At 62.5% G+C, this 27842-nt stretch overlaps 1 protein-coding gene across 1 annotated transcript; it reads left to right on the top strand.

The window, feature by feature from the left end:
- Positions 1-3726: 3726 nt before the first annotated feature.
- Positions 3727-21924, top strand: ADSS1 (adenylosuccinate synthase 1). Its single transcript, XM_030883207.2, has 13 exons — positions 3727-4021; positions 10860-10962; positions 13946-14008; positions 14781-14831; positions 15058-15124; positions 16262-16369; positions 16466-16547; positions 17062-17188; positions 17616-17770; positions 18484-18608; positions 20075-20172; positions 21325-21474; positions 21547-21924. The coding sequence occupies exons 1-13, from the start codon at positions 3830-3832 to the stop codon at positions 21597-21599; spliced, it is 1374 nt and encodes a 457-aa protein (XP_030739067.1). The 5' UTR covers positions 3727-3829; the 3' UTR covers positions 21600-21924.
- The last annotated feature ends 5918 nt before the right edge of the window (positions 21925-27842 follow it).

Consider the following 27842-nt stretch of genomic DNA (forward strand, 5'->3'; position numbering starts at 1 on the left):
CGGCGCCCGCCCGCAGCCTGCAGGGGGCAGGGTCCGGTGGCTGCGGGTCCAGCACCACTGAGCTTGTCACCCGGCACCCAGCTGCTTCTGGGGACAGGCCCTCACAGACCCCCTCCCCCTGCAGCTGCGGTTAGCCGGGGCGGGTGGGGGCGCTGGAGCCCCGGCGCCACAGCTCAGCCCCTCAGCCCACTCAGTTGGTCTGAAGCAGTCGTGTTTCACTGAAATGGGATTATGCGTTTCCACAGTTCTGTGGTGGCCCAGTCGGGGATAGGTAGGTGGGTGAGAGGACCTCAGGGTCTTTGGGTAGAGGCAGGCTGTCTGACAGTGCATGGGAGGGCCAGCGTCCCTCTACTCAGAAGGGGGGGGGAACCCCATGGAGTTGACACGCTTCCTAGCATCTCCAGCCCTGAGGCAGGAAGGGGTCTGCCCTTGTGGCCACAGCCAGGACCTGGTCCCCTCATGGACAGCACAACCCGCCCTGCGAGCTGCTGCTCCCACCTCCAGACCCGGCTGGGCTGAGGGGAGGCCGGGATCCAGGCCTAGGGGACCGGACGGATCTAGCCAGAGGGGCTCCCGTCTCTGACCCCGTGGGGCCCCTGCCCACACTGCGCTCGCCCACCCCCCATCCTCCCCATCCCCCGCTGTGTGCTGCTGAGACTGGAGGAACTTTGGCCAATAAAGAGCAAAGCTTGCCCAGCACGTGCCCGTGTTGTATTCAGAAGCCGTGGGTGGGTGTGGTTTGATCACAGTGGCTGTGACGATGCGGGTGGGTGGATGGATGGATGGATGATGGACAGACAGGTGGATGGACAGACGGGTAGATGGAGGAAGGGAAGGACAGACGGGGGGGGAGTGAGAGGGTGGGTAAATGGGTAGAGGGGGGTATGGCTACATTAGCACATAGGTGGCTGTGTGCATGGGTGGACAGGTGGATGGATCAGGGGAGGGCGGGACAGCGGGAGGGGTGGGCCTGAGGGGCCCTGCCTGCTCCCACAGAGCCCCTAGAATCGGGGCAAGGTCTAGGACAGTGGTGAGATGAGCACAGCTCTCCGGGGCCGTAATTTACAGACACAAACCTCACCTGTTGTAAGTGTCTGTAATTCCAGCAGGTTTACAAGATACTGCAGTCATCACCGTGACCCACTTTTAGTATATTTCCATCGTGCCCCCAAAGTTCCCGCATCCCCGATGTGGCAGCCGCTCCCCGTTCCCCCTCCCCCAACCCCAGCAACCACTGAAGTGCCTCCTGTCGCTACGGACTGGCTTCCCGTGGACATTTCATGGAAGCGGGATCAGACAGTAAGTGGCCTTCTGTGCCGGTTTAGCATGTTTTTGAGATTTAGCCGGGCTGTAGTGTGTCAGGACTCCGTTCTTTCGTGTGGCTGAAGAATGTTCTGTTCTGTGGCCAGACCACACGTTGTTCATCCGCTCACCTGTGGACGCTCCGGTGGTCTCCACGTGAGGCAGCGCTGCCGTGAGCACGTGTGTGCTGCCTGTGTGCTTTCGTTTCTCAGGGTTCGATTCCCGAAACGAGAATGGCTGGGTCATACGGCAAGTTTATGTTCAGCTTCTTAAGAATTTGCCAAGCTGTTCTCCAAAGCAGCTGCGCCCGTTCCCGCTCCTGCCGGTGCACTGCTTCGAGTTCCAGGGGCACCTGTGTCCTGGGGCACCACGTGAGGTGGTGGGAACCCTGGGCAGCCGAGCGTGAGGTGGGAACCCTGGGCAGCCGAGCCTGTGCGCTTCTGCAGGGGGCTGTTCTAATTTGGGCTGGGCCATGTGACTGGCAGGGCCCCAGCTGCTGGGCCTGGACAGGGCTGTTTATAGAAAAGCCCGACTCCCCCCAGGCCTACTGGCTATTTATAGACCCGGGCTTGGGGGAGTTGGTGCCCCGGCCAGCGTCTGGCCCTGCAGAGCCCATCCGAACCCCCACGGTGCCCCCTGGGCCCCCCTGAGCCTCCATCTCACACCCGCTGGCCCAGAGCCCCGGTCTCCCGCAGGAAGGGCTCGGAGCCAGCAGTCCCCGCCTGGGGCCTTCAGCGCCACCCAGTGGTGGACAGAAGCATCGCCACCGCCCCCCTCTGATGTGACCTCTCCAGGGCTCCTGGGGGCCATCCCAAAGCTCAACTCCTGCATCCGGAGACAACAAAGAAATCTCCCAGAACGCTTTTGGTCCCTCCCGCTACAATCCCGCCCCCTCCTAGTTGACACAGCCAGCCTCCCACGCCCTCACTCCCTGAAACACTCCGCCCCCCGCCACAGCCCGCCCTGGCCAGCCCACGGTTCGCCCCATCCTCAGCGTCCTCAGCCCGCGGTGGCTTCAGAGCCTGGCACCCGGCCCTCTTGACCCTGCTGCAGCCGATTCCCGGGGCTGGTGGCCCACAGAAGGGCGGGGGGGGGGGGGTGCTGCCCACCCGCTCTCCATCACTGTCATCCAAGGAGGCCTCACACCCTGCTTGTAAGCCCTGGTGTCCCCACGTGAGAGAAGAGGGACTGGGGCACGGAGGGGCCAAGAGCCCTGCCTAGGGTCGGCGCCAGGGCTCTGGCCAGGAGCCCAGGGGGCTGGAGGGTGCAGGGGTGGGGGGAGGGGGGCGGAAGAGCAGGTGCAGCGGTGCTGGGGCGTGAAGCACTGACTCTCCAGGAGTCCGTGACAAGCCCAGGGTCCACTCCCTTGCTCCTGGGGAGTATCTGGTCCCCTGCCTCTGGCTTGGAAGCCCAGGGAGCTCAGTGGCTCTCTGAGCCCTGGGCAGAGGCCAGTGGACAGGCTCCAGGCCCCTCTGCACTGAGAGTCCCCCCAGGAAAGGAACCAGGGGCACTGGCTCCCAGCTCTGGGGCAGGGGCCTAATAGGACACTCCTACCCCCAGGGGCCCATCCCTCTCCCCTTCTCCGATCCGTAGGGCCAGTCGTGTACAAGCCCAAGTCCACTTAGGGTGTGTATGTGGCAGGGTAGAGCGGGCGTTCACTCCGCTGGGAACACAGGAGCCCAGCAGCCCATGGTGCACCCTCTCTGGGCACCCAGTCCCTGCACAGGCTGGGGCAGGGAGGAGGTCTGGTGGGGCCTCTTAGACACCCCGGCCCAGTGCGGCTGGAGTGCATCACTGGCCGCTCCAGTGCCCAACCAGGTGACCTGACGGCACCGTCCCTTCTCCCTGGACTCAGGGCCCTGAGACCCGAGGGCAGCCGGGCTCCTGGATTTAGCCCGCCTGTGATACCAGGGTGCCCAGTGCCAGACGCCGGGGCCCCTGCCCATATGGGAGGGCGAGGGGAGGGGGGACGTTGGTGGGGGAGACACTCTGTCCTCTCTCTGCGCCCACCAGAGGGCGCCCGCGCCAATCTGGAGAACCCGGGTTCACCGCGGGGCAGGTGCGCACCCCGTACACCCCGAGTGGGGCGCAAAGACGCAGCTCCCCTTTGGCAAACCGCACTCCCGCCCTGGAGGGGACCCCCGCGGTTTCTGGAACGCCGAGGTCCTGGACCTAGCGTGGCCGGCGGGCTGGGTCGCGGCGTCCAGGCCTCGCCTCGGGGAAGGCGAGCGCGATAGCCCCCAAGAGCATTCCCGGGGCTCCCCCGGCCTGGCCGCGTGGAGGGACCCCGTAGCGCGCCGTCGGGCCTTGCGCCCCCGCCAACCCTGGCCCGGCCCGCGGCCCCACCCGGTTCCGGGTGGTTGCGGGGGCGGGACCCGGCGGCCTGGAGGTCACGGCGGCGCGTCACGGCGCCCGAGAGCCCGCCCCCGGCCCCGCCCCCTGCCCCCGGCCGGTTCCTTTTAATGGCGCGGCGCCCTGGTGCGGCGGGCTCTGGGGCGGCCCAGCGCAGCGGAAGAGTTGAGCCAGCATGTCGGGGACCCGAGCCTCCAACGACCGGCCCCCCGCCGCAGGCGGCGTCAAGCGGGGGCGGCTGCAGCACGAGGCGGCGACCACCGGCTCCCGGGTGACCGTGGTGCTGGGCGCGCAGTGGGGGGACGAGGGCAAAGGCAAGGTGGTGGACCTGCTGGCCACGGACGCCGACATCATCAGCCGCTTCCAGGTGCGGGCCGGGCGCCGGGTCCCTCCCCCACCCGCCCAGCGAGCCCCCCTCCCCTCCCCTCGGACCCAGACGGACCCTGTCCTCCCTGCCCTCCAGCCCTCCTGGGACACGCCTCTTGGACGCCTCCCCTCCCAGGACACCCTTCCCAGCCGCCACCCCCGCCCCCTCACACGCACACACCACCCGCTCACAGCCCCCTGCCACTCGTGGGAGCACACGCTTCCCTCCCCCACTGCCTCCCCCAGGGACCCCGCCTTCCCCACCAGCCCCACCCCCCAGGGCAGTGGGCCAGGGGCAGAGCTATAAATACAAGTCGCTGAGTTGGGGACACCGGATCCTCAGGGGGTGGGGTGTGCCGTGGGTGTGACACTGGGCCCTGCAGTGTGGGGGGCAGGGACCCCAGCTTCCCAGTGGTTTGAGGGCCACGGAGACACCCTCCCTTCCTGGTTCTGTCTGGGTCTGGGACAGGGCTGGCCGACCACAAGGGGTCAGTGCACGCCGAGGAGGCTGAGTGCCCAGAGCCCAGGGTGGGAGCCAGCAAGGCCCCTCTGAGAGGGGTGGCCCTGGAGGGTCAGCCAAGCAGAGGCAGAGGCCAGGGCAGGACAGCGGGCCAGGTCCTGACGGCAGGCAGAGCAGGGACAAGGAAGAGAGGGGGGAGCCTCGGACTTACGGCCGGGGCGACCCCGTGGCTGGCAGTGCCAGCCAGGAGGCCAGACACAAGCTCCGTCCCCTGCGGGCCCAGGGCGGGGCCTCTGCCGGCTGCGGGCTGCTCTCTGCACCCCGTCTGTCCTGACTGCCACCGGGCAGTCCCTTGGGGCCCCGTGCCATGCTTGCTGCCATGGGCTGACCTACAGCTCGGGGTGCAGAGGGGTCAGCTTTGGGGTGCGTGCATTGGCGCTGCCAGGGTTTGCAGCCACGGGCGGGAACGCTGCCAAAAGTGAGGAAGGGGCGCCCTCCGAGCTCCTCCTCCCTGGCTCTGTGGCCTCATTCCTGAGCTCCCGCCAGGCGGCCTGGGGCTCTGGCGCCCCAGGGGAGACCAACGTGCCGGGCCTGGGGAAGACGCTGCCATCCGGACCACTCCTGCCTGACGCAGACAGTGGGTTCCTGGAAGGTGCTTCCTGGGGTGGCGAGAAGTCTCCCACCCTCTCTCTGCCCTAAGCCACGGCGAGCAAGTCCGCTCCTCTCCCCTGGACCCTGCAGCCGGGCGCGTGGTCCATGTCCACTCTCCTCCCTCCCCAGCTCAGGGCATCCCCTCCTGGGGCCTGTCTGCTCCAGCAATGATGCCCAGGGCCCTCCGTGTGACCTGCCAGCTCTGGTCAGCCTCGCCCACCCGCCTGTGGCCGTCTCCCCTCCTCGAAGTGACCTCGGGGCTTTGCAGGTACCCGTGAGAGCCCTCATCTTGAAGCCACCGGGATGTCCTGGCTGTGGAGATGGTTCTGGAATGAGGCCCTCCCTGCTCTACCACCTGGGTCAGCAGGCCAGGCCCTGCCCTCTTCCATCGCTGGACAGGACCAGCCAAGGGCAGAGCAGGCTGGACCCCCCAACCGCCTGGGGGGCCCCCTAGTCACCCTCTCCCCCACCCATATTCTCCAACTGACATCAACTGACATCAACTGACATCATTTCCACCTGCAGGTCTCTGCTCTGCAACATGTGGGAATAATTCCCAGCTGTCCTGGGAGCCCGCTGGGGTTTCTCCTCTCCAGCCTCCAAACAAGCTGGTGAGGCGGGGCCTCAGAGGAGTTGAGCAGTTGGAATAAGTAGCGCTTATGGGCCCTCACGTGTGCCACACCCGCATGGCAACAGCGCTGGGCGTCGGGCTGGCACGGGGAGGGTCCAGCCCCTGCCCCGGGAAGGCTGCTTTTAGTTAGAGCGTGTATGCGTGAAGCCCAGGGTCTTCGCTGTCACACTGCACCTTGACCCCAGGAGCTGGTCCGAGCTCGGGAGCGAGGGGCCAGGGAAGCTGTCGGTGGGGTCGCGTGCAGGGGGTGGGCTGGGCTGGGCTGGGGCCCGTCTGGGTGGCTGCCTAGAAGGGCTAAAGCCAGCCGGCCCCAGTGGCCGGAAGGGTCCCCTGGCCTGTCACCTGGGCCTGGGGCCATCCTGAGTGGCAGCTGCTACCCCCGTGGCTGCCCTGGTCCCCGGCTCTGGTCTTGCCTCTGCTCACCCTCTGCCACCAGCAGGCCTGTCTTCCGTCTTGGCTCTGGTACAAGTGGGAAGCCCTTTGGTGGCCTTTGTCCACCTGGCTCACCTGGACTCACTCCTCCTGCCCAGAGGCGGCCTGGGGCCAGAGCCACCCATGCCCCCAGCGGCCATCCTCGTTTCTTCCCATCTCAGTGGTTTGGGGCCTGTGGTCAGCAAGCACCCCAAGACCCCCAAGACCTTCCTTATGGTCCAGAGACTCAGGCCTTAGGCTCCTCCTGCTGTTTTCTTTGACTCTAGGCCCCCTTTCCTGGCAGCCTCCCCTCTCCCCGAATGGAGGGTGCGCAGCCCTGCCCTTCACCAGCAGCAACCCTTCTGCAGCCTGGGCCCCCGGTCTGCCCCAGGGCTGGCTCCCTTCTCTCCTCATTCGCAGCCCAGCCCCCTGGGCTCAGGGATGGCCGCGCAGCCTCCCGCTTTCCTCTCTCTGGTTCAGCTCCTGCCGCAGCGCTGCGGCAGAGACCCCAGCGCCCATCCGTCAGCGGCCTCCCCGCGCTGGCGCCTCATACCCCCTCTGCTCTTTGCATGGACGTCCGAGGGCTCCGCTCACTCCCTGGGAGTCCCCGCCCTTCCCCTGGGCTCCGGCTTTCCATGTCTGCTGAGCGTCCTTCCTGCTGTTTGCCATCCCCCTCCGCCCGCCCCCCGCCTCCGCCTCCGTGGTCCAGATAGGAGCCTAAGAGCTCACACACCTGGCCTGGCCGTCAGGCCTCGGTGCCAGCCCTCCTTCCATTCCCAGAGTTGCCTTCGTCAGGCTTTGGGCCCCCGCCCAGGACCCCGAGGCCTTCGCACGCACTGGGCAGGGTTTCAGATGCCCCTCCTTCCAAGGGCAGTAAGACAGCTCGGCTTGGCACAAGGGCGCGGGCGGGTTTCCCCGGGGGAGCGCCGCCGTCAGTCCCCAGGGAGCTGTGGCGATGGGCACGGTAGTCTCACTCGTTGGGGGCCGCGTCCTGCGGCTTGTTGGTGCTCTGGGTCCCCTCTTCCTGGGAGGGCGACTGGGAAATGCCTCACCTGGAGCCCCAGGCTAGTCCAGGAGCCTCCGAGGGGGAGGGAGAGTGGGGAAGATACCTGGTGTTGTTCCAGAAGCAGCCCCCTTCCACATGTACGCCCTCCGATGACACCGGCCCCCCAGCAGTGCTCCAGGGGGAGGGCCTCCGCAGGGTCGCCCAGTCCCCCGCGCCCTCCTCCCTCCAGGCCTCACCCCAGTGCCTCATGGGACAGAGTAGCTCAGTTTGGGATGAGTGAATGAGTGGGTGAACGAATGAACGGCAGGAGCCCGCCAGCAGAGCAGACACACAGGGAGCTGAGGGCGGCCTGGGTGCGTGCACTCCATGGTTTCACCCCGACCCTGCTGGGGGTGGGGGCAGTTCACAAGGAGCTCCAGCTGGAGGGAGAGCCGGCCCCTCGCTGATAACACCCGCAGCTCCTGCCGCTGCCCAGAGGCCTCCTCGCCGCCCGTGGCCACACCCTGCGGCATGGGAGCAGCTTCAGGGCCTCGGAGACAGTCGCCCCGCACTCAACCTCTGCCCCCAGAGAGGGTGGGCTGGAAGGACACCTGCAGAGGCAGGTGGGGTCGGGGCTGGTCAGATACCCCAGTGGGTTGGCCTTGGCCCCGTTCCTGTGTCCCTGAGCGAGAGCCCCCCTTTCTTAGAGTTCCTGTGTCCCTGAGCGAGAGCCCCCCTTTCTTAGATCCCTGCGGCCAGGGAAGCAACCGGCAGGAGCGCCCACCGGGGAGTTTGAGTAACCGGCCAGGCCACAGGGGTGGCTTCAGCTCCCTGGGCGCTCAGAGCTGCGCCTGACCCAAAGCTGCGTCACGAGGGGAGAACCTGGAGGCTGGCAGAACCTGGAGGCTGGGAGAACCTGGAGGCTGGCAGAACCTGGAGGCTGGCAGAGCCCTGAGTGTCCCCCGGGACACGGAAGAGGGGTGAGGCCAGCTCCAGCTCACGCTTGCGGGGCCCCGGGCACGGAGCTTCCAGAACCTGCGCACCCAGGAACGAAGGCCCTGCAGAGGCCGCCGGACTGGGCCTGCAGGGCTGGGGCCTTAGGAGGGCAGGTGGGGTGTCCCTGCCCCGACCTCACCCCTGACTGTGCGGCCAGGAGAGGGCAGACGGGGGCCTCTCTGGGCGGTCACCTGGACCTCTGCAGAGCTGCTGGGAGGTGCGCCCTGCGGGGCAGCAGACCCCGGGCTCAGCGTCCAGGGCTGGCTCACGGCCCTGCGAGTGGACTGTGACCTGACGCCTGGGCCCCGCGGCCGGCAGGGCCACCTGCCTCCCACAGGCCCACAGTGGCCTGCGCCTGTTTCTAGGCGCTGGTGTTTACCCCAAACAAATGTGGTGTGTGCTCAGGCCAGCTGGCGTTGGCACTGGGCACTCGAGAGCAGGGGAGGGAGGCGGGCCGTCTGGACCCCCACCAAGGCAGGCAGGATGCGGCTGGGGGGGGATGTCTGGCATACGGGGAGAGCATCTGCAAGCTGCCATCTGGTCTAGCTTGGGCTCTGCTGCAAACTCCTTTCTTGGGACCTCAGTTTACCCATCTGTCAAAGGAGGCCACGCACCGTGGGCTGACCCACCTACGGTGGGAAACCTGACCCTGGGTGTGAACTCCGCGGAGACCCTCACGTGAGGGAACTCACTGCACGTGTACTGAGGCAAGGGCAGAGCAAGGACAGAGGTCTCGGGGGGGCACAGTTGACCCCCAAGCCCGGGGCCCAGCAGTCACGGTGACTCAGATGGTCAAGGCTGAGCCCACTGCCCTACTCCCCCGCCCCCCACCTCGTCAGCATCAGCTCCCTTCCCTGTCTCCCTCCGTGGCGGCCCCCCCAGTTCACCCCCCAGCACAGTCTGCATCCGAGCCCCCCATGGCCTGACACCGCCTGCCCGCCCTTGCTCACAGGGCACCCCCTCCTTGGCCCCCAGCCCCCCGTCGTGCCCTTTGTCCTTCTGCTTTCTGCGTCATTTGTTCAGAGCCTGCGCTCAGTTCCCGCAGCCAACCACTTGGCTCGGGGCACCTGGGGAGGCGGCAGTCTGGCCTCCAGCCGTTGTCGGCCTTCGGGGGGCGGCTGAGCCGTGGGACCCAGCACTGTCGTGCAGCGGGGCCTCAGGGATGCACGGCAGCATCGCAGCGACCCCAGGAGTCAATTAGAGGCAAACCCACCCCAGTTCCCCAACCCCCGTGTCAGGCCAGACAGGCCTCCCCGCGTGCGTTTGACAAGTGGAACGCTAGGGTGTCTAGGGACCCCCGTGGAAGGGGCTGCTAGCCGGGCCGTGGTGGGGCCGTCTGGCACAGATCGCGGCCGAGCCCCAGGGCGAAAGGGGTATTGTGGGTGACGTTGGGCTCTGGCCCCGCTTCTTAAATTACCCGGGGGTGCGGTGAGGTCCAGGGGGAAGAGGCCCTGGCCGGGTCTCCTGGCGCCTGCGCCCCCAGCCTGGGCCATCTCGGTGGGGGGGGGGGGGGCCGGGAGATGTGTAAGTTTCATCCATCCCCAGCCTGAGGAGTAGGTGCTCCTGGCGGGAGGGGGCCGCCCTCATTCAGCCCTGCCTGCACCGGGCGAGGAGAGGCCTCGTATCGGGGGAGCCCCACCCTGCCGGGCCCTGCGGAGGCGGGGCTGAAGCCCTCACAGCCAGCAGCCACGGCCGCCTCCACAAGGCTGGGGGACAGCGGGGCGTGGAGGACGGAGGCCCAGCCGTGGAGAGCCTCCGCAGACAGGCGTGTGCTTCTGCAGGAGATTCAGCCGGGAAGGTGGAGCCGGGCTGGGCTCCGAGGCTCTGGGGACAGAGAGGGCCCCACAGAGCAGGCCCACGGCCTCTGGCACCAGCCGGAATGTGCCCCTCCCTGGGCCCTGCTCACTGGCTCTGGGGACCCACGTGCTGGGGCCCACGCTGTCCACTAGTGGCCGGAACTGGGACTGGAGGCCGGTGCCCCTCAAGGGCAGGGCCTTCCCCTGGCTCCCCCGACTCAGCCCCGACAGCCGCAGAGTGGTTTTTCCCTCTTTATTCTTAGATGGGAGACACAGGCCCCAGGGAGAGTCCCTGCTGAGAGGGTGAGGGGCCCTGGCCCTGCTGGCCCATGCCAGCACCCAGTCCCCTCACCCGGCCCCAGAAGGGCTGTGCTGCCTGGCCTGCCCTCTGCTTCCCCGGAGCTCGGGCTGTGTGGCAGCAAGGGCCATGGGGGCCTGGGTTTGCTTCCCGGGATGGTTGGGCCCCTCATTCCTGCATCAGAGGACGAACCCCCAGAGGGACTCATGGGCAGGGCAGGCAGGGCTCTGAGTGTGTCTGCAGCTTCGGGGCTGCACTAGCCAGCCTCCCTGGAGCAGTGGCACGTGACGGTCCTGGGTGTGGGCCAGCCCCTCTCTTGGACCCGGTCCCCTGGCCAGGCCCCTTCACTCCATCCCAGGAGCAGGGCCCTAAGCCAGCACCCCAGACGTGCATCAGAGCCGACCACTGGACCAAACTCCCCAAGTCCAAGCATGGACAGCACCTCACACTCGTTGGGGGACAGGACACCACCCCGGGCAGCCCAGAGGGGACTCCTGAGCGCCTGCATTTAGAGCTGCCTGCAGCGAGGCCGGTTGCCGGGCAGGCCTGCCCAGGGTGGGTCCAGGCCCCTGGGCTCCTGGGTGCTGAGCCAGTTTGTTTTCTGTTCCCAGGGGGGCAACAATGCGGGCCACACCGTGGTGGTGGACGGCAAGGAGTACGACTTCCATCTGCTGCCCAGCGGCATCATCAACACCAAGGCCATGTCCTTCATCGGTGAGTGCCCGCCCCGCCCCGCCCCACCCCAGCCTGGGGTCCTGAGTGTGTGAGCAGGAGAGACCTGGGACGTCATCCAGCCCAAGGGCCCGGTGTGAGGCCTGGATGCAGCCGGAGAGCTGGGCTGGACCCCCGTCCCCCCTGCCCTGCCCAGCGTGAGGACCAGGTGCTCCTGGCCAGGAGGGAATAACCTCAGCGGGGCCTCGGCCCTGGGCCGGGAGGTTCAAGGTCCAAGGTCCCCGCCTCAAGCGGGAGCCCTCGCAGAGGCCTCTGACCCGGGATCTGTCCTCAGAGCCCCTCCCAGAGCCCAGGACCCCACCCAGCCTGGTCCAGAGGGAGGGAGAGTGCGGGAGGCTCCTCTGAGCGCCCAGACTCCCGCAGTGTGTGTGTACAGGCCCGTGTGCCTGTCTGTGAGCGAGCGCACGTGCGAGCGTGCATGTGTATGAGTCTGCGTGCGAAGGTGCGTGAGTGTGAGCGTGTGCGTGCGTGCAGGTACTGTGTGTGCGTGCTCCTGTGCGTGTCCTCAAGTGAGCGTGCGAGCGGGCTCGGGCCTGGCTCCCCGCCGCGTCGCTGGAGACGGGTCTGTGCAGGGAAGCTGTCCCTGGCCTGCTCGGGCCCCTCTGTGGCGCCTCCCCTCGGCCCCTTCCCGTTGCCTTCTGCTGCCCACCCCCCACGGGACACGCTCTGGCAGCTCCTGGTACTTTTCCTTCTGGCTCTTTCCACGCCTGGGCAGGCCCACACTCGTGACTTATCTGCCCCGCCCCCTCGCTGGCTGGGAAGCTGGGGAGCCGGGGTGGCGCGGCAGGTGTGTGCCCGGCGGTTGGTAGGGGGTCTGCCCTGCACGTGGGCCCAGGGACACGGCGGCAGAGGGGCCGCAGGGCAGTGGGAAGTCAGGCTGAGCAGGAGGAAAGGGTCTCCCGGAGCCTCCGCCGTGGGTGAGGACAGGGAGCGAGGACGCCAGCTCACCCGGGACCCCACGCCCAGGGGCTGGGGCTTTGCTGCAGGAAGCTGCTCAGCGCCAGCCTCGGTTGCTGGGCCCCAGGCCCCTCCGGGAGGGAAACGAGGCCAAGGAGGCACCGCTCGACCAGGGGCGCTCTGCCCGGTCTCCAAGGAGCTGGGGGTGGGGGGGGCCAGCAGTCACCGGGGAGCACGGGCAAGGGCTCAGCTTGGCGGTCAGCACGGCCAGACGGCGACGGCAGCGGGAAGCCCCTTAGCAAGGGCAGAACGAGCTGGCACTCACACGGCTGCCCCTCCAGCCCGGGTCACGGCCGTTTCAGGACTCGTGGCATTTAGGTGACCTTTTGTGCTCGGTCTGAGTCACTCCCGTCTGGACCCATGTCCCGTCTCCCTCGGCCAATCCGGGTGCTCAGGGGACGGGCTCCTCCCAGGAAGGCAGCGGGGGCCCTGCCCAGCTGGTTTTGGTCTTAGAGGAAGGGGCCAGCGTTGGCTTTAGCCTGGGCCCACGGTGACCTCGTGACCTTGGTGAGCGCCTTCCTTCCCTGGCCTCAGCCTCCGCCCTCTGTATACCCTACTTCAGTTTTACGTGGATGGGGAAGCGTGGCTCCCCCGAGGCCCTGCTTGGGTCCGAGGAACGGCTGGAGGCTGCATTTCTCCGCACCTCCTGCTTTCCCATTTCTATGCCACTTAAATAAAACGTAACGGCTTTATTGAGGTATAACGTACGTACCATGAAGTTCACCCCTGTGAGGGTACGACCGTACCTCCATCGCGATTCAGTTCTAGAACATTTTCCTCCCCCTGAGGAGTTTCTCCTCCCCCCTCCCCCCCACCCCCGACAACCACTGATCTGCTGTCTCCGTAAATGCTTCATGATGGTTTTTGTTTTGTTTTGACCGTTTTCTTTGTTGTGATAAAATGTACATAATATAAACTGACCATCTTAGCCATTTTTAATTGCGCAGTTCGGCAGCGTTAAGTACGTTCACGTTGTGCAGCCTTCACCACCATCTGTCTGCAGAACTGTGTCATCTCCCTAAACAGAAACTCTGTCCCCATTAAATACTCACTCCCCCTTTCCCTCTCCAGCCCCTGCCCCCGTCTCCATGAGTCTGACTTCTCTATGGACCTCATACACGTGGATCACACAGAAAGTGTCCTTGAGCGTCTGGCTTATTTCACTTTATATAGTGTCCTCGAAGTTCATCCATGTTACCACCTGTGTCAGAATTACCTTCCTTTCTAAGGCTGGATGATATCCTATCATGTGGATGAACCCCATCCGCCTGTTGATGGACGCCTGGGTTGCTTCCCCATCTTAGCTATTTTGAACGATGCTGCAATGAACGTGGGAGCGCGAATTTCATGCTGTTTTTGTTTTTATTTATTTATTTTAAAAATAGGCCATTTTATTTTATTTTTAAAATTAATTTATTTTTGGCTGTGTTGGGTCTTCATTGCTGTGCGCAGGCTTCCTCTAGTTGCGGCGAGCGGGGGCTACTCTTCGTTGCGGTGCGCGGGGTTCTCATTTCGGTGGCTTCTCTTGTTGTGGAGCGAGGGCTCTAGGCACGCAGGCTTCAGTAGTTGTGGCACATGGGCTCAGTAGTTGTGACTTGCGGGCTCTAGAGCGCAGGCTCAGTAGTTGTGGCGCACGGGCTTAGTTGCTCCACGGCATGTGGGATCTTCCCGGACCAGGGATTGAACCCGTGTCCCCTGCATTGGCAGGCGGATTCTTAACCACTAGGTCACCAGGGAAGTCCCTGTTTTTGTTTTTAGATTTTTTTTTTATGTGGACCACTTTTAAAGTCTTTATTGAATTTGTTAACAGTATGGCTTCTGTTTTATGTTTTGGTTTTTTGGTTATGAAGCATGTGGGATCTTAGCTCCCCGACCAGGGATTGAACCCGCACCCCCTGCATTGGAAGGTGAAGTCTTAACCGCTGGACCGCCAGGGAAGTCCCTGTGCTGTTTTAAACGTAAGGCCCCCGCGTCCGTGATGCGATTCAGTCTTGTGTCTGTGTTGCAGGCAACGGAGTGGTTGTCCACTTACCAGGCTTGTTCGAAGAAGCAGAAAAGAATGAGAAGAAAGGTAGGCCCGTGTCCCCGCAGACCCGCCCCGCCCAGGACACGTGCATGTTCCCAGCGGCCAAGTTGCCGGGTGGCTCGCCATGTGGTTTCTCCTGAGGGCGGCGGCAGGTGGGCAGGTGGGGCGGCTTCCACGGCTGGCCCCCTGCCTGGGCCTGCTGGCTCTGTCTGTGCAGGAAGCTGGGAGCGGGCAGTCCAGCGGCCCCAAACTCTGGCTCCAGGCCACAGCCTCAGTGTCGCAGGGGAGCTTTTGTGACACTGGGGACAGGTGGCACTGGGAGATAAAGACCAGGCTGTCCAGGAAGGAGCCCTGGAACCTGGAATATGTCCCTGATGTCTGGCTGAGACTGGGGACCATTGGACCGACCACGCAAGCAGGGAAGAATGTGGTCTCTGGGGGCTGTTCAGGGGCAGGAGGCTGGCAGGCAGTGACCGAGGCCACCAGCCAGGCATCTGGGCAAGTGGGACCCCAGTGACTGTTTAGAGGCAAGATGATGACACAGCAGCCCTGAGATGCCGTGGAGGAGGCATAGCCTCGGCCTCAGGGCTCAGCGCAGGCATGAAGAGAGCGAGTGGGGCCCTGGCCCTGGGACGTGGGCACCAGGAGGTGCCGGGACGGAGACCCCACGGGGAGACAGGCTCGCCGTGGGCACGTGGGTGGACGTCCCTGGGGGGAGGGCCCAGGACCTCCCCCCAGAGAGGCCACCATGGGGAGGGCCCGCCGCTGACTGGAGGTGACTCTGTGGCCCGTGGCCAACCACGTGCCGTGTCCGCAGGCCTGAAGGACTGGGAGAAGAGGCTTATCCTCTCTGACCGGGCCCACCTCGGTGAGTCTCAGGCCCTCCCTGCCTGCCTGTGAATGACGCCCCCTCCCCACCATGGCCTGGGGCTCCCCCAGGCCTTCTCCAAGGGCTTCCGGGGGTGCCAGGTCGGGATCACTGCCCCCACTGGCAGATGGGGAGATTGAGGCCCGGGGGACCCCAGTGCATCCCCGGAGGCCCTGTAACCGTCTGTCTCTCCCGCTCGTGGTGCCCCCGCCGGCCCGGCTGGCAGTGTTCGATTTTCACCAGGCGGTGGATGGGCTCCAGGAGGTGCAGAGGCAGGCCCAGGAGGGCAAGAAGTGAGTAGCGCGTGCGCTCAGCTCGTGGCCCTCGAGTCCGTGGATGGAGCGCTGGGGGCGTGCGGGGTGGGGAGCGTGCGTCCACCCGAAGCCCCCGAGGACGGTGCCCGTCGGTTCACCCCAGGCCTCGCTGGCCCCGAAGCCCAAGTGAGCCGCCTCTCCCCGGGGCCGCGCCGTCCTCCCCGGCCTCCACCCCGCGGAGTGCCCGTGCTGTCTGTCGCCTGCTGCGCCCCCCACCCCTGCTGGGGTCGCAAGCCAGCCTTGACCATAGCTCCGTCACGGCGCCCGTCCTGCCCACCAGCTCTCGGTGGCCGTTCACTGGTTCTCCAGAGATACTTGTTAGAAGGGGCCGGGGACGGTCCTCAAAGCGGGACAGGCATGCAGCAGACCGGAGTACTGCCTCTCACACACACGCGCACGCGCCTGCACTGCCCACATTCACACTGTGCACACGCTCGTCCACGAGCGCACACGTACATACGCACACCGGTGCACGCACGTCTGCACACAAATGTGCACGCACCACATGCACTCACACGGCACACACGTATGTGCGCGCGTGTATGCGCTGCACACATCTCACACGCTGCACGTGCTCATACACAGGTGCACACCCGCTCCCATGGAGCATATGCACGCACAAACATGCACGCACACGCACAGGGCTTGGCCACGTGCAGGTGGCAATGCTGAGCCTGGCTGGGCTGTGGCGGGCAGAGCGTAGAGGATGGGCACAGCTGGGTTCCAGTCCCGGAGCAGCAGCCTCCGTGCCAGGCAAGAGGGAAGCCAGGGCAGAAGGCAGACAGGCCGGGGAGGGCACCACTGGGCACTGGGCCTCAGAGGGGGGGTAGGGGAGGGTCAGGGCTGGGACTCAGACCCGCGTGCCACCACCGCAGCCCCGGGTCCCTGGAAGCTGGCCCCGTGAGATGTCCCGTGGTTCTCATGGCCGTCCCAGACCCCCGGGTGCTGCTGCCGGGAGGGACCCTCAGATGCCACCCAGCTCGACCTTGATTTCTGGGGCTGGAAACTGAGGCCTGAGGGGCTGGCCGGGGAACCTGTGTTCCCAGGCTCCTCCCCCAGGCCCCGGGCAGGCTGGCCTGGGCGACCCGAGTTCACAGCCTGTGGCCTGTCTTTTAGCATCGGCACCACCAGGAAGGGGATTGGACCGGCCTACTCATCCAAAGCGGCCCGCACGGGCCTCCGTATCTGTGACCTCCTGTCAGACTTTGACGAATTCTCCACCCGGTACCTGACCTGTCCGTGACCCCAGGGGAGCCTGGCCAGGGAGGTGGGCGCAGGGCTCCAGGGGGCCGGGGGTCTCAGTTGTTGTCGCTTCTGCAGGTTCAAGAACCTGGCCCATCAGCACCAGTCCATGTTCCCCACTTTGGAAATAGACGTTGAAGGTCAACTCAAAAGGCTCAAGGTACAGCCGGGCACCTCGGCATCAGGGCCGAGCCCGCCGAGGGTCCGCGTCCCACCGACCGTCCGTGCACATCCGTGCAGTGCACCTGTCGCGTTATCACAGGTCGCCTGGGCTTGGGGGCTGCGGGCCTCCCGTGGGCGCCTCCTGGCCAGCCGTGCTCATGGTGCCGTTCTCAGCAGGCCAGGGGCTCACCTGCTGGCCTGGGCCCTCGCCTCCTCTCTGAGGAAACTGCCCCAGATGTGCTGGGGGACGGAGGCCGACCCTGTATGTCTGGGGCAGGGGCAGGCGGGAGACAGGAGGATGTCAGCGCAGAGCCCTTCTGGAAGTTTCCAGGGCTGGGACCCCAGCTCTTCCACCCTCGTCTGGGGCTGTAAATGTGACAGGGCGGGACGAGCGGGGACACCTGCAGACCGAGCCCCTCGCTGGGCAGGGATTTGCTGGAAAAGAGAGGCTGTGGGGAGGAGGCCAGAGCTGGGTGGACACCCTAGTTCCTGCATCTTCCCCCTTCCCCCAGGGCTTCGCTGAGCGGATCCGACCCATGGTCCGAGATGGCGTTTACTTCATGTACGAGGCACTCCACGGCGCCCCCAAGAAAATCCTCGTGGAAGGCGCCAACGCAGCCCTCCTCGACATTGACTTCGGTACATCCACGGCCACTTCCCCACAAACCCCGCCTTTCAGAGACAGGCGTGGTGCGGCCTGCCTCCATGGCCGCGCTGCCGTCCGTGCCCAGGAAACGTACCGCCCTCGTTTCCCTAACTTCAGCCGAGAGAGGAGAAGGGAGAAGCTGGGCTGGAGGGGAGGGAGGGAGGGCGAGAGAGACCGGCGGGGCCCAACTGCCCCACGTGGGCCTCTGTCCACCCTGTCCCTGACCCAGGGACACACCAGCACCGAGGCCGCAAGGCGCAGGCCGGGGAGGCACGCACCGTCCAACCCCTCCCCCCAGCTCACACCCACCGTGCCCCGTGCCGGCCACTCCCCCGGGATGGTCCCCCTGGAGACCCTGCCAAGGGGGACCCCTGGGCCCAGGTGATCTGCGGGGTGGGGGCCTGACCGGCTGTCTCACAGGGACCTACCCCTTTGTGACGTCATCCAACTGCACGGTGGGCGGCGTATGCACCGGCCTGGGCATCCCCCCGCAGAACATAGGCGAGGTCTACGGCGTGGTGAAGGCGTACACCACACGCGTGGGCATCGGCGCCTTCCCCACCGAGCAGATCAACGTGAGTGCCCAGCCCCGCGGGACGGCGTGGGCACCTGGTGGAGGGGCCTGGGGAGGCTATGAGGTGCAGGACGCTGCCGCGCCGTGGCCGTACACAGCGGAGCCCCTCGGCTCGGGAAGGGCACCGGGAGCTGTGTCTCTGCTCCGTTCTCAGGGACACAGGCCACCTTCGTCCTTGAGGGCCTGAGTCCGCCTGGGTTTGGTCTCAGGCAAGCTAGAGCAGGGCCAGAAGCAACCCCCCACCCCGCCCGGCAAGCTGCTCTCCAGCCTCGTGGGTGTTTCTGGAAGCTCAGGACACCGCCGGCCTTCCTCTCACCTGGCCTTGTGCCCTCATGGCCGGCGAGCACCCGAGACTCTTGTCCTGGGCAGGTGTCTGAGAGCCAGAGTGGGAAGGGGCTTGAATGAGGCGCAGGGACAGGGATGGGACTCCTGAGAAATAAACACACGCCTGCCCAATGCTCAGCTGCAGGGCCGGGTCCATCCACCCGCACCTGCCCACGAGGCCCAGGAAGTAGGTGCTGGTCAGTGCGGCCCTACCTGTGGGGCCTCAGCTGGGGCAGGTGTGCCGGGGACCAGGGAAGCAGGCGTGAGGGGGTTTATCGTCAGGGGCTGCAGGGGGGTCGGAGGGGAGGGCAGGGGAGGCACTGTGAGCGCCAGGCAGCCGGGCGCATGCTCCCTTTCCCGTGGCACCGGGCCCTCTCTGTCCCCACGCAGGAGATCGGTGACCTGCTGCAGAGCCGCGGCCACGAGTGGGGCGTGACCACGGGCAGGAAGAGGCGCTGTGGCTGGCTGGACCTGATGACCCTCAGATACGCCCACATGGTCAACGGATTCACCGCGTAAGTGGTACTTGCGGCACATCTGCTACTGAGCCCACCGGGTGCCCGTCCAGCCCGGGGTGGTCCGACCCTGAGTCCCCAGACACGATGGGAGCAGGGGAGCTGGGCCTCGGGGCTCAGGGCCACCGTCTCCCCACATAGGGTGATGTCACCCGAGGGAGACTCTTCTCCACGGCATGGCCACAGTGGGGTGACGTGGAGGCCCACGCGGGGCACCGTGGAGCTGGCCCTGCGTCCAGCCCTGCATCTCCTCCTGAGCACAGACAGGGCTGGGGCTCCCCCACGAGCTGTGCCAGCGGCAAACGCCATCACTTCACTTCCCCCAAACCCCCAGGGTGACACTGGGCTCCTAAGAAGGGGGCAGAACAAACCCCCGGCAGGAGAGGCGACGCTTGAAGCTTGCGAGACCCCGCAGAGAGGCGGCCGTGAGGACGCAGCCTGCGCTGGTCCTGGAGAGCGGCCAGCTGGGTTTACAGCCCCTCGGGGGCCTCCGCAGGTCCCCCCGGCTCTGGGGCCCCGGTCTGTGAGGCTGTGGACAGGAAGATGACCCCGAGGGGGCCGGGAGCAGGAGCCCCCCTCCTCCGAAGCAGTACCCCCAGGGGGCAGGGCGGGCCCCCCACAGTGCCCCCGAGACCAGCCAGGCAGCCGGGCTGCTCTTGGTGATGGTTGTGGTTCCGGCGGCTCAGACCTTGCCCGGGGAAATGAGGGGCTTCATGCGAACGGAGGACTTCCTGCTTCCTCCCCAGAAAGACGGGCCAGGGTGCGAGGTGCACGCTTGTCACAGCGCACGGCCCACGAGTTAACCACAGCCGCGCTCGGTGTGTGTGGGCCGTCCGTCCGCGGGAGGCACAGGGACGAAGTGGCCGAGGACACGGGGTCGGAGGCCCCCGGCCTGCAGTCCTTGTGTGCAAAACGGGGAGATGCAGCCTCCCGGGGCCCTGAGGGTAACAGCCCAGCCCGGGTCAGGGCAGTGGCGCTGCGCACGGTGGCCCACGTGGGCTCGGGAAGCCCAGGGACACCCACCCAGAGGCCCTTGAGGCCTGGCCGTGCAGAGATGAGGAAAGGAAAGGGAGAAACTTGCATGAAGCCTGGGCTCCCTGGCCCTGGGCGGACGGTGCGGGAGACCCTCAGGGGTGGACGACGTCATGGGCACCGGTGGTCTCGGCCCGGGCTCGGGGTCTCCCGGGTCAGAGGGGCATGGACGGGCACAAGGCTCACATGCCCAGACCCTCAACGCGGCCGTGAGAAGGGCAGAAAGGACAAGGCCACCAGATCGGGGTCCCCACGGGGTGCTCAGGGCCAGGTGGGCCAGGTGGCTGGAGCTGGGTTCCAGCCTGGCCATGGGCGGCCTTTTCCATCCTCCTCTCGATTCCTGGCAAGTAGAGGAGAAGCGAGGGGTGGAGCCCGACAGGAGAAATGACGGCGTAGCTGAGCGCCGCTCGGCTTCTCGCTGTGGTTCTGGACAGGCTGGCCTTAACGAAGCTGGACATCCTGGACGTCCTGGACGAGATTAAAGTCGGCATTGCGTACAAGCTCAGCGGGAAGCGGATCCCCTACTTCCCAGGTACGAGCACGGCGGCTTGCCTGTCCTTGGCCTGTCTCGCGGGACCTGGGAACAGACGTGACCCGTGGTTTCTGGGGCGAGGGGACAGGGTGTACGTGTTGAACACGCGGGGTCAGTGCGTGTCTGGGAGACTCATCCCGATTCTGTCTGTGGCAGGTTCTCACCCCGATGGGAGGCCTGGCCGGGCCTTGGGGCAGTTGCCAGGCATCCATGGTCTGGGAAGGGCTCAGAGGGACCGGCCTGACCCCGGGACCCTGGGGGACCCTCAGGAGCCTGGGGTCAAGGCCCACCTCCCGGGAGCTGGGGACTCACCTGAAATAGCCGATGTCAGGTCTGGACGCTCAAAGCTCTGGGCAAATAGGAAGACGACTTTGACCTAAGAAAACATACATTTTTGGTTAGACTCCTTAAGGTTCTAACTGGAGTTTCTGTGACCAAGGAAGCATCCTTTCTTTTAAAAAGCATAAAGGCAGTGCTGTTTTCCTGGGGTCACAGTTACTTGTGCATCTGCACCGGGGACACGTGACCCCACCCTCACCAGTGGCCATGGGCGAGCTGACCCCCGCTGCCCCACCCCCAGCACGTGTGTACACCCGCCAGCACCGGCGGCTGTGGGAGCCCCGTGCGTCCTCTCGGCCAGTGTGCCCCAGCCCTACTGACCCTGAGCTTCGAGAGGGCTCAGGGGAGCATTCGAACTTGGAGTGCATCCAGGGCCCTTGCAGTGGACGGCCCCTTGCAGCATCTTCTGACGATAAGGGGTGGTTGGTGTCTGCTGTAGCCCTGGAGGCCCCGCCAAGTGGGGTCCCTGCGCTGAGGAGGGGGATATAGATCCTTTAGGACCTCTTGACACTTCAGGACCCTAGATCCCCTTAGAATTTCCAAGCGGGGGCCTCAGAGTTCCTCTGATGATCGCTGTGGACGTTGCAGCAGAGCGCGTAGTGAATCCGTGTCCAGGGTGGCATGTCCCCTGGGCTGGAAGGGGTACAGCCAGTGTCCGAGAACCACCCCAACCCCCTGAGTAGACCAAGCAGGGCGGCTTGCCTTTCCCGCCTCTGAGCCCCGGGGCAAGCGGACCCCAGGCTGGGGGTCCCGGCCCCGTGGCCGAGCTACTGTCCACAGCACGTGGTTCACCCCCGCCCTGTGTGTCCCCAGCCAACCAGGAGATTCTGCAGAAGGTGGAGGTGGAGTATGAGACGCTGCCTGGGTGGAAGGCGGACACTACGGGCGCCAGGAAGTGGGAGGATCTGCCCCCACAGGCCCAGAACTATATCCGGTTTGTGGAGAACCACGTTGGAGTGGCAGGTGGGTGCCCTGAGCCCTGGCTGCCCCCTCTCCCCGCCGTGCTCTGGGCTGAACCTCCCCTTTCCCTTTCAGTGAAATGGGTTGGCGTTGGCAAATCCAGAGATTCGATGATCCAGCTGTTTTAGACAAAGACAGAGCTGATCCCGGCAGGCCACGTCCACGCCAGCAGCCACAGTAGTGTTCTTTCCCCAGCCAGCAAAACCAACGCCGTAAACAAAGAGATTTGAAAACTATTTTCTGTACTTTTATATTTCTCTTTAAGCCTTCAGCTCCACCCACTGATTTCTACAACTTGAAACATCTGAAAACCAGTGTTGGGTACATGTTAAAATCTGCTATTTCAATGAGCCGAAGCGCTCAAAACAGAGACCTTTTATGGCACGTGAATTGTCACATGGTTGTATGCCCGGTTGGAGCCGTTTAGTAATAAACAAATCCGACTTCCGCTGACCGGTAGCGAGCAGTGCCTGTTTTGTTCTGCCTCTGTCGTCGTCATTTTGACTTTTAAACGCTGGAAGGCGCCACTTTGCCACATCAGCAGTCTGGGTGACACACATTTTCTTTTGTTTTTTAATAGATGTATTTATTTATTTATTTATTTTTGGCTGCGTTGGGTCTTCGTTGCTGTGCGCGGGCTTCCTCTAGTTGTGGCGAGTGGGAGCTACTCTTCGTTGCGGTGCATGGGCCCGTCATCGCGGTGGCTTCTCTTGTTGCGGAGCGCAGGCGCACGGGCTCAGTAGCTGTGGCGCACGGGCTTAGTTGCTCCGCGGCATGTGGGATCTTCCCAGACCAGGGCTCGAACCCGTGTCCCCTGCATTGGCAGGCGGATTCTTAACCACTGCGCCACCAGGGAAGCCCTAAATCCTAGCTTTTTAGAGCTGAGGATGCCAGCTGGGTTCACTGACATTGGGCCGCTGCCAACCCGGCTTGCTTCCCATGGGCCCTGCCGGCCCCGGGCGGTTCCGCAGGGTCCGGTGTCACCGGCTTGCACCACGGAGTCCCAAACTCATGTGAGAGCATGTTGGGTGAAAGGGCCACAGATCGGGTGTGTGGCTGCACACCTGCCAGCGAACTTTTCCAAGCAGCGCCGAGAACAGCCTTCAGTGGTTTGAAAGGTGTCAGGGGCACGCGTGCGGACCAGCTTCCTCGGGCAGCAGGGCTGCAGGTGAGACGCGCCCGCAGAAGCTCATCTTGGCGTTTCCCAAGAATTATTTCCCTCCTCGACAGAGCAAGAGGGGTGAAGGGAGAGGCCGAAGGCAGGGTGAGTTCTTAAGGAAAGAGGAGGTGGGCCCCAGCTCTTCTCCCTGCCCCCGGGGATACTGTGCTTCTCCTGACCAGATGCCCATCCTGCTACGGCAGAGGGATGCGCGCTTCGGGCCATCAACCAGAGCAGGCGTTTTCCAAAGAAATCATTTCATTCCGCATGGAAAGCTGCACCCCTGGCTCGGCAAGCTCACCCCGCATAAATGACGAGCTGCACAAAGCCGCTGCGTTACGTGGTAGCTGCTGAATTCTCCACCCGAATACGCGGTGTTCTTTCCTTTGATCTCGGGACAAAATCTTGGGGAGGCAGCCCCAGGCGATGTCTTTGAGTGTCTGCAGGTGTTACACAAGGTGAAAAGACACCAGTTTGGAGGGGAAATCATTCTTCCCCGGCACCAGCTTCCTCACTCCCGTGTGGCCCAGGGATGGGAGGCTCTGTCCTCTGGGTTGGGTTAGGACGCACAGCCCCCCTTTTTCTCAGTATCAGATGTTGTGAGGGTCTGAGTAATTATAATAAGGTGCCCTCTCTTCTTTGCACCAATAACACAGCCCCATTGTACACGAGCTCACAGTGGTCTCAGGTCAATACATGGATAAAAGACAAGTAAGTGATTTGATAACGTTGTTTGATAAAACGTGTTTTTCCAGGGACTTCCCTGGCGGTCCAGTGGTTAAGACTCTGTGCTTCCACTGCAGGCGGCAAGGGTTCGACCCCTGGTCGGGGAACTAAGATCCCATATGCCGCGGGGCGCGGCCAAAATGTAAAAAAAACAAAAACAAAAAAGTGTTTTCCCAAACACTTTGGAAAGCTGCTGGTTTGCTCAGAAGTTTAACATTCATCTACCCTACCATCAGATAGCCATTCCACTCCTAGGCACTGACCCACAACAAATGACCACGAATGTACAGAAAAAGCCTTAGACGAGAACGTTCAGAGCGGCTGCCCTCATCAGAGCCAAAACCTGGCACAGCCCAGGTGTCAGTCGACAGGTGAACAAACTGTGGTCCATCCACACACGGAATACACTCAGCAACGAAAGGAATGGACCACTGAGGAGTGCAGGACGGTGGCCGGTCTCAGAGCGAACTGACGGAAAAAGCAGACACAAAGGTGCACGTGCAGAAGAAGACCGAGCCTGTGAGGTTCTAGGACGGCAGCGTCCCTGCAGGGATGAAAACAGAGCAATGGTCACTTCTGCCCGGGGCGGGGGAGGGGCGACGGGGTCATCGTAACTGGCAGAATTGTATACATTTGCCATCTGGGCATTCCACTGGGTGTAAATACACACAACCACACTGTAAGTAAATTATACCCCAATCTAAAAGTTACTCAAAGTAACCATACAACCATCTTACATAACTGAGATGATCATTACAATTTTAGGACCCCGAGGCAACTTTGATGAAACACATTAATGAATACGTTTCCTGCCAGCCTTACCCACTCTGCATTTGTTGGAGGGGAAGTTTGCTGCACTTCTCGTGGGAAAACAGAAAGCGTGTTCCTTCCTCATCTGACACATATTCACTTCCAGAATGTCCAACTTTCTAAGGTCAAATTATGCCATTCCGCAAATGCTTTGCATGAGTTCGGTTTTCCTGGGATATCGCCCCGCCCCGGGCAAGGCAGTTCTCCTTACTGTGCTTCCACAGCTCCCGTCCTTCCCCTTTTGTGACATTTGTCCCACCAGAGGGCAGGGACCCCGCTGGCTCTGCTCCACACCACCCCTAAGGGCCTTAGCACAGAGCACGGTATCTATTAAGGGCTGAATTGTGTTCCCCTAAACTTCACATGTTGATGCCTCAACTCCCAGTACCTCTGAATGGGACTGTATTTGGAGGTAGGGACTTTGAAGAGGTCATTTTTTCCGAAGCTTTATTGAGGTATAACTGACATATATTTAGATATAATTGATATAGAACATATAATTGACATATAATGTACACCTTAATTGTACACTGTTGACTAAAACAATAAAAGAGACCATCAAAATGGCTTTATTTGGGAAGGGCAAAAAATTGCAATTTGGGACGTGTAACCTATGGCTAACCGCAGGCAAGTCTGGAGAACAAAGGAGGGAAAACTCTTGAGAAGGAGGAGATGGAAGGGGCTAGTCTGAGCAAAGAACCCATTGGTGGAAACTGGGAGTTGGACATGTAAGTGGTCTTTCATTGGCTGAGTTGTGACAGACTCTTATTGGCTGGGCTGTTGTCGGGCAAGGAGAAATTCTTCCTCCTGCTGGGTAGTAAAGTAGTAACCTTCTTCTTTGTAGATGCAAGGTACTCTTTTTCTATCGGGTCTGCAATTAATGTAGTTCAGTAGGGCATGCTTGCTCCCTCTTCTGGCCTCCTGACTCTTTTTTTTTTGGCCACACCATGCGGCTTGCAGGATCTTAGTTCCCCGACCAGGGATTGAACCCAAGCCCTCTGCAGTGAAAGTGCGAAGCCCTAACTACTGGACCGCCAGGGAATTCCCACTGACTCCATTTTAAATGAGGTTTCTCTTTCTTAATTTTTACAACATTAAGGTGTACAGTGTGATGATTTCATACACATACATATTGCAAGCCATAATAAGGTGAGATAATACATCCTTCACCTCATATAATCACCATTTTGTTGTCGTTGTTGTTGTTATGGTGAGAACAGTTAAGATCTACTCTTAGCAACCTGCACATACACAATACTTGCTAACTATAGTCACTGAGCTGTACATTAGATCCCTGGAACTTACCTACCATATAACTGGAAGTTTGTACCCTTTGACCAACAGCTCCCCATTTCCCCCAAGCCCAGCCCCTGACAACCACCATTCTACTCTCTTCCTATGAGTTTGATGATTTTTTTTTTGGTTAGTATTTATTTATTTATTTACTTACTTACTTACTTAGGCTGCGCTGGGTCTTAGTTGTGGCGTGCGAGATCTTCGTTGCCACATGCGGACTTCTTAGTTGCGGCATGCACGCGGGATCTAGTTCCCCGACAAGGGATTAAACCCGGGCCCGCTGCATTGGGAGCACAGAGTCTTATGCACTGGACCACCAGGGAAGTCCCAGGTTTGATGATTTTGGATTCCACATATAAGTGATATCATACAGTACTGTATTTCTCTTTCTCTGACTTATTTCAGTTAGCAAAATGTCCTCCAGATTCATTCACGTTATTGCAACTGGCAGAATGGCCTTCTTTTTTATGGCTGAATAATATTTCATTATATGTATATTCCAAATATCACATTTTCTTTATCCACTCATCCATTGATGAACACTTAGGTTGTTTCCATGTCTTGGCTATTGTAAAAATGCTGCAGGGAACATGGTGCAGATAGCGCTTCAAGATAATGATTTCAATTCCTTTGTATACACAGAAGCGGCATTGCTGGATCAATTGCAGTTCTATTTTCAACTTTTTGAGGAACCAGGAGGTAATTAAGTTTTAAAGAGGTCATATAGGTTGGCCTTAATCCAGTCTGACTGGCGTCCTTATCAGAAGAGGAGATGAGGACACAGAGGGACCACCACGTGAGCACAGGGAGAAGACGGCTGTCTGCAGGCCAAGGAGAAACCAGCTCTGCACACACCTTGATCTTGGACTTCCAACTTCCAGAACTGTAAGAGAATAAATGTCTATTGTTTAAGCCCTCAGTCTGAGTGCTTTGTTACGGCACCTCTAGAAAACTAATCCAGCACTGACTGGGCCTTCAACAAATATTTCTTAAATTAAAATTAGGTTGAAATAGAAGAGCTAACAAGATTCTCTTTTAATCACAATGTTTTGCATCTATCTACTGTGTCTTAAACGATCCTAAGGCAGTTTCAAATCTGAACGCAAAGAAGTCTTTTAAAATTCCCAAGGCCTGTAAGATTAAAAACAATACTACTGGGAATTTCATCTATTTCTGGGCTAAAACCAGTCAAGCGTCTTTTTGTCACAGTGACCGCAGACCGCTAACGGGTATAGTACCAGATCATGCGGTCACGCAACAGGAAAAACGCTGGCCGAAGCCCCACTTTCGGCCTGGTCTCCCTAGACCCTCCATGCCTGGCGGGCCCCATCCCTGCGGGTGTCCTGGGCTGTGATGTGCATCACGTGGGGTGGTGTCACGTGAGGGGTGTGTCGCGTGGGGCGTGGCCTGTAAGACGGAGGCCCTCGGCTTGTCAGCGGAAATCCAGGCGACAGGAACGAGCTGGATGACCTCGGGGGCAGCGGACAGGACGAGGGTCGGGCGGGTAGCCGGCCGGCAGAGGCCGAGGTGGGGCCGGAGCCACACGGCTCTGTCAGAGCGCGACATTACGTCAGGCCTGCCCCGCATGACGCAGCAGGGCCCGAAACCCGGCCCGTGACGTGTATCCAGTGCGTTCATGCGGCACTCTCCACTTGTGAGGGCGGGGCAGTCCTCCAAATTAAGAATTACAGAAAAGTGAATCAGCCGCGAACTTTTGGTGATTTAAACGGAGAAGTATAACCAGTTTCGAGAGTTGTTTGGGGAGCAAAATTTAAAACAGCCGAGGGCTTCCCTGGTGGCGCAGTGGTTGAGAGTCCGCCTGCCGATGCAGGGGACACGGGTTCGTGCCCCGGTCCGGGAAGATCCCACATGCCGCGGAGCGGCTGGGCCCGTGGGCCATGGCCGCTGAGCCTGCGCGTCCGGAGCCTGTGCTCCGCAACGGGAGAGGCCACAACAGTGAGAGGCCCGCGTACCGCAAAAAGAAAAAAAAATAAAACAGCTGAGACGCCCTTCCCTTCCGCATCCTCGTACGAGTCCCTCCCACATGTCGCCTCCGACCTATCACGAGCCACCCCTCACACGAGTCCCGCCCCCGATGTCGCCCCCACCCCATCCTGCGGCGCGTGCGCACCACACCGCCTTCCCGCTTCCACGCCCCCGGGGCGCCCACTCCGACCCTCGCCCTTTCCCGGACTTTCCCGCGTCTCCGAGTCCCGCCTCCCGGCGCACGAGCCCCGCCCCCTCCCCGGGCCTATCCCGCGCCGCGCCGTGCAGCAGCCCCGCCCCCCCGCCCTCTTCCCGGGCCTATCCCGCGTCGCGCCGCGCACTAGCCCCGCCCCCGCCCCGCGCAGGGGTTGGCGCACGGCTGTGACGTCACGGG

The sequence above is a fragment of the Globicephala melas genome, chromosome 2 (assembly GCF_963455315.2).
Source record: "Globicephala melas chromosome 2, mGloMel1.2, whole genome shotgun sequence".
NCBI classification, from domain to species: Eukaryota; Metazoa; Chordata; class Mammalia; order Artiodactyla; family Delphinidae; genus Globicephala; species Globicephala melas.

Coding starts and splice junctions, on each gene's coding strand:
- ADSS1 (XM_030883207.2), top strand. CDS start 3,830: ATGTCGGGGACCCGAGCCTCCAACGACCGGCCCCCCGCCGCAGGCGGC. Junction 14,009..14,780: donor AGAAAAGAATGAGAAGAAAG/GTAGGCCCGTGT, acceptor CCGTGTCCGCAG/GCCTGAAGGACTGGGAGAAG. Junction 17,189..17,615: donor CCTCCTCGACATTGACTTCG/GTACATCCACGG, acceptor GCTGTCTCACAG/GGACCTACCCCTTTGTGACG.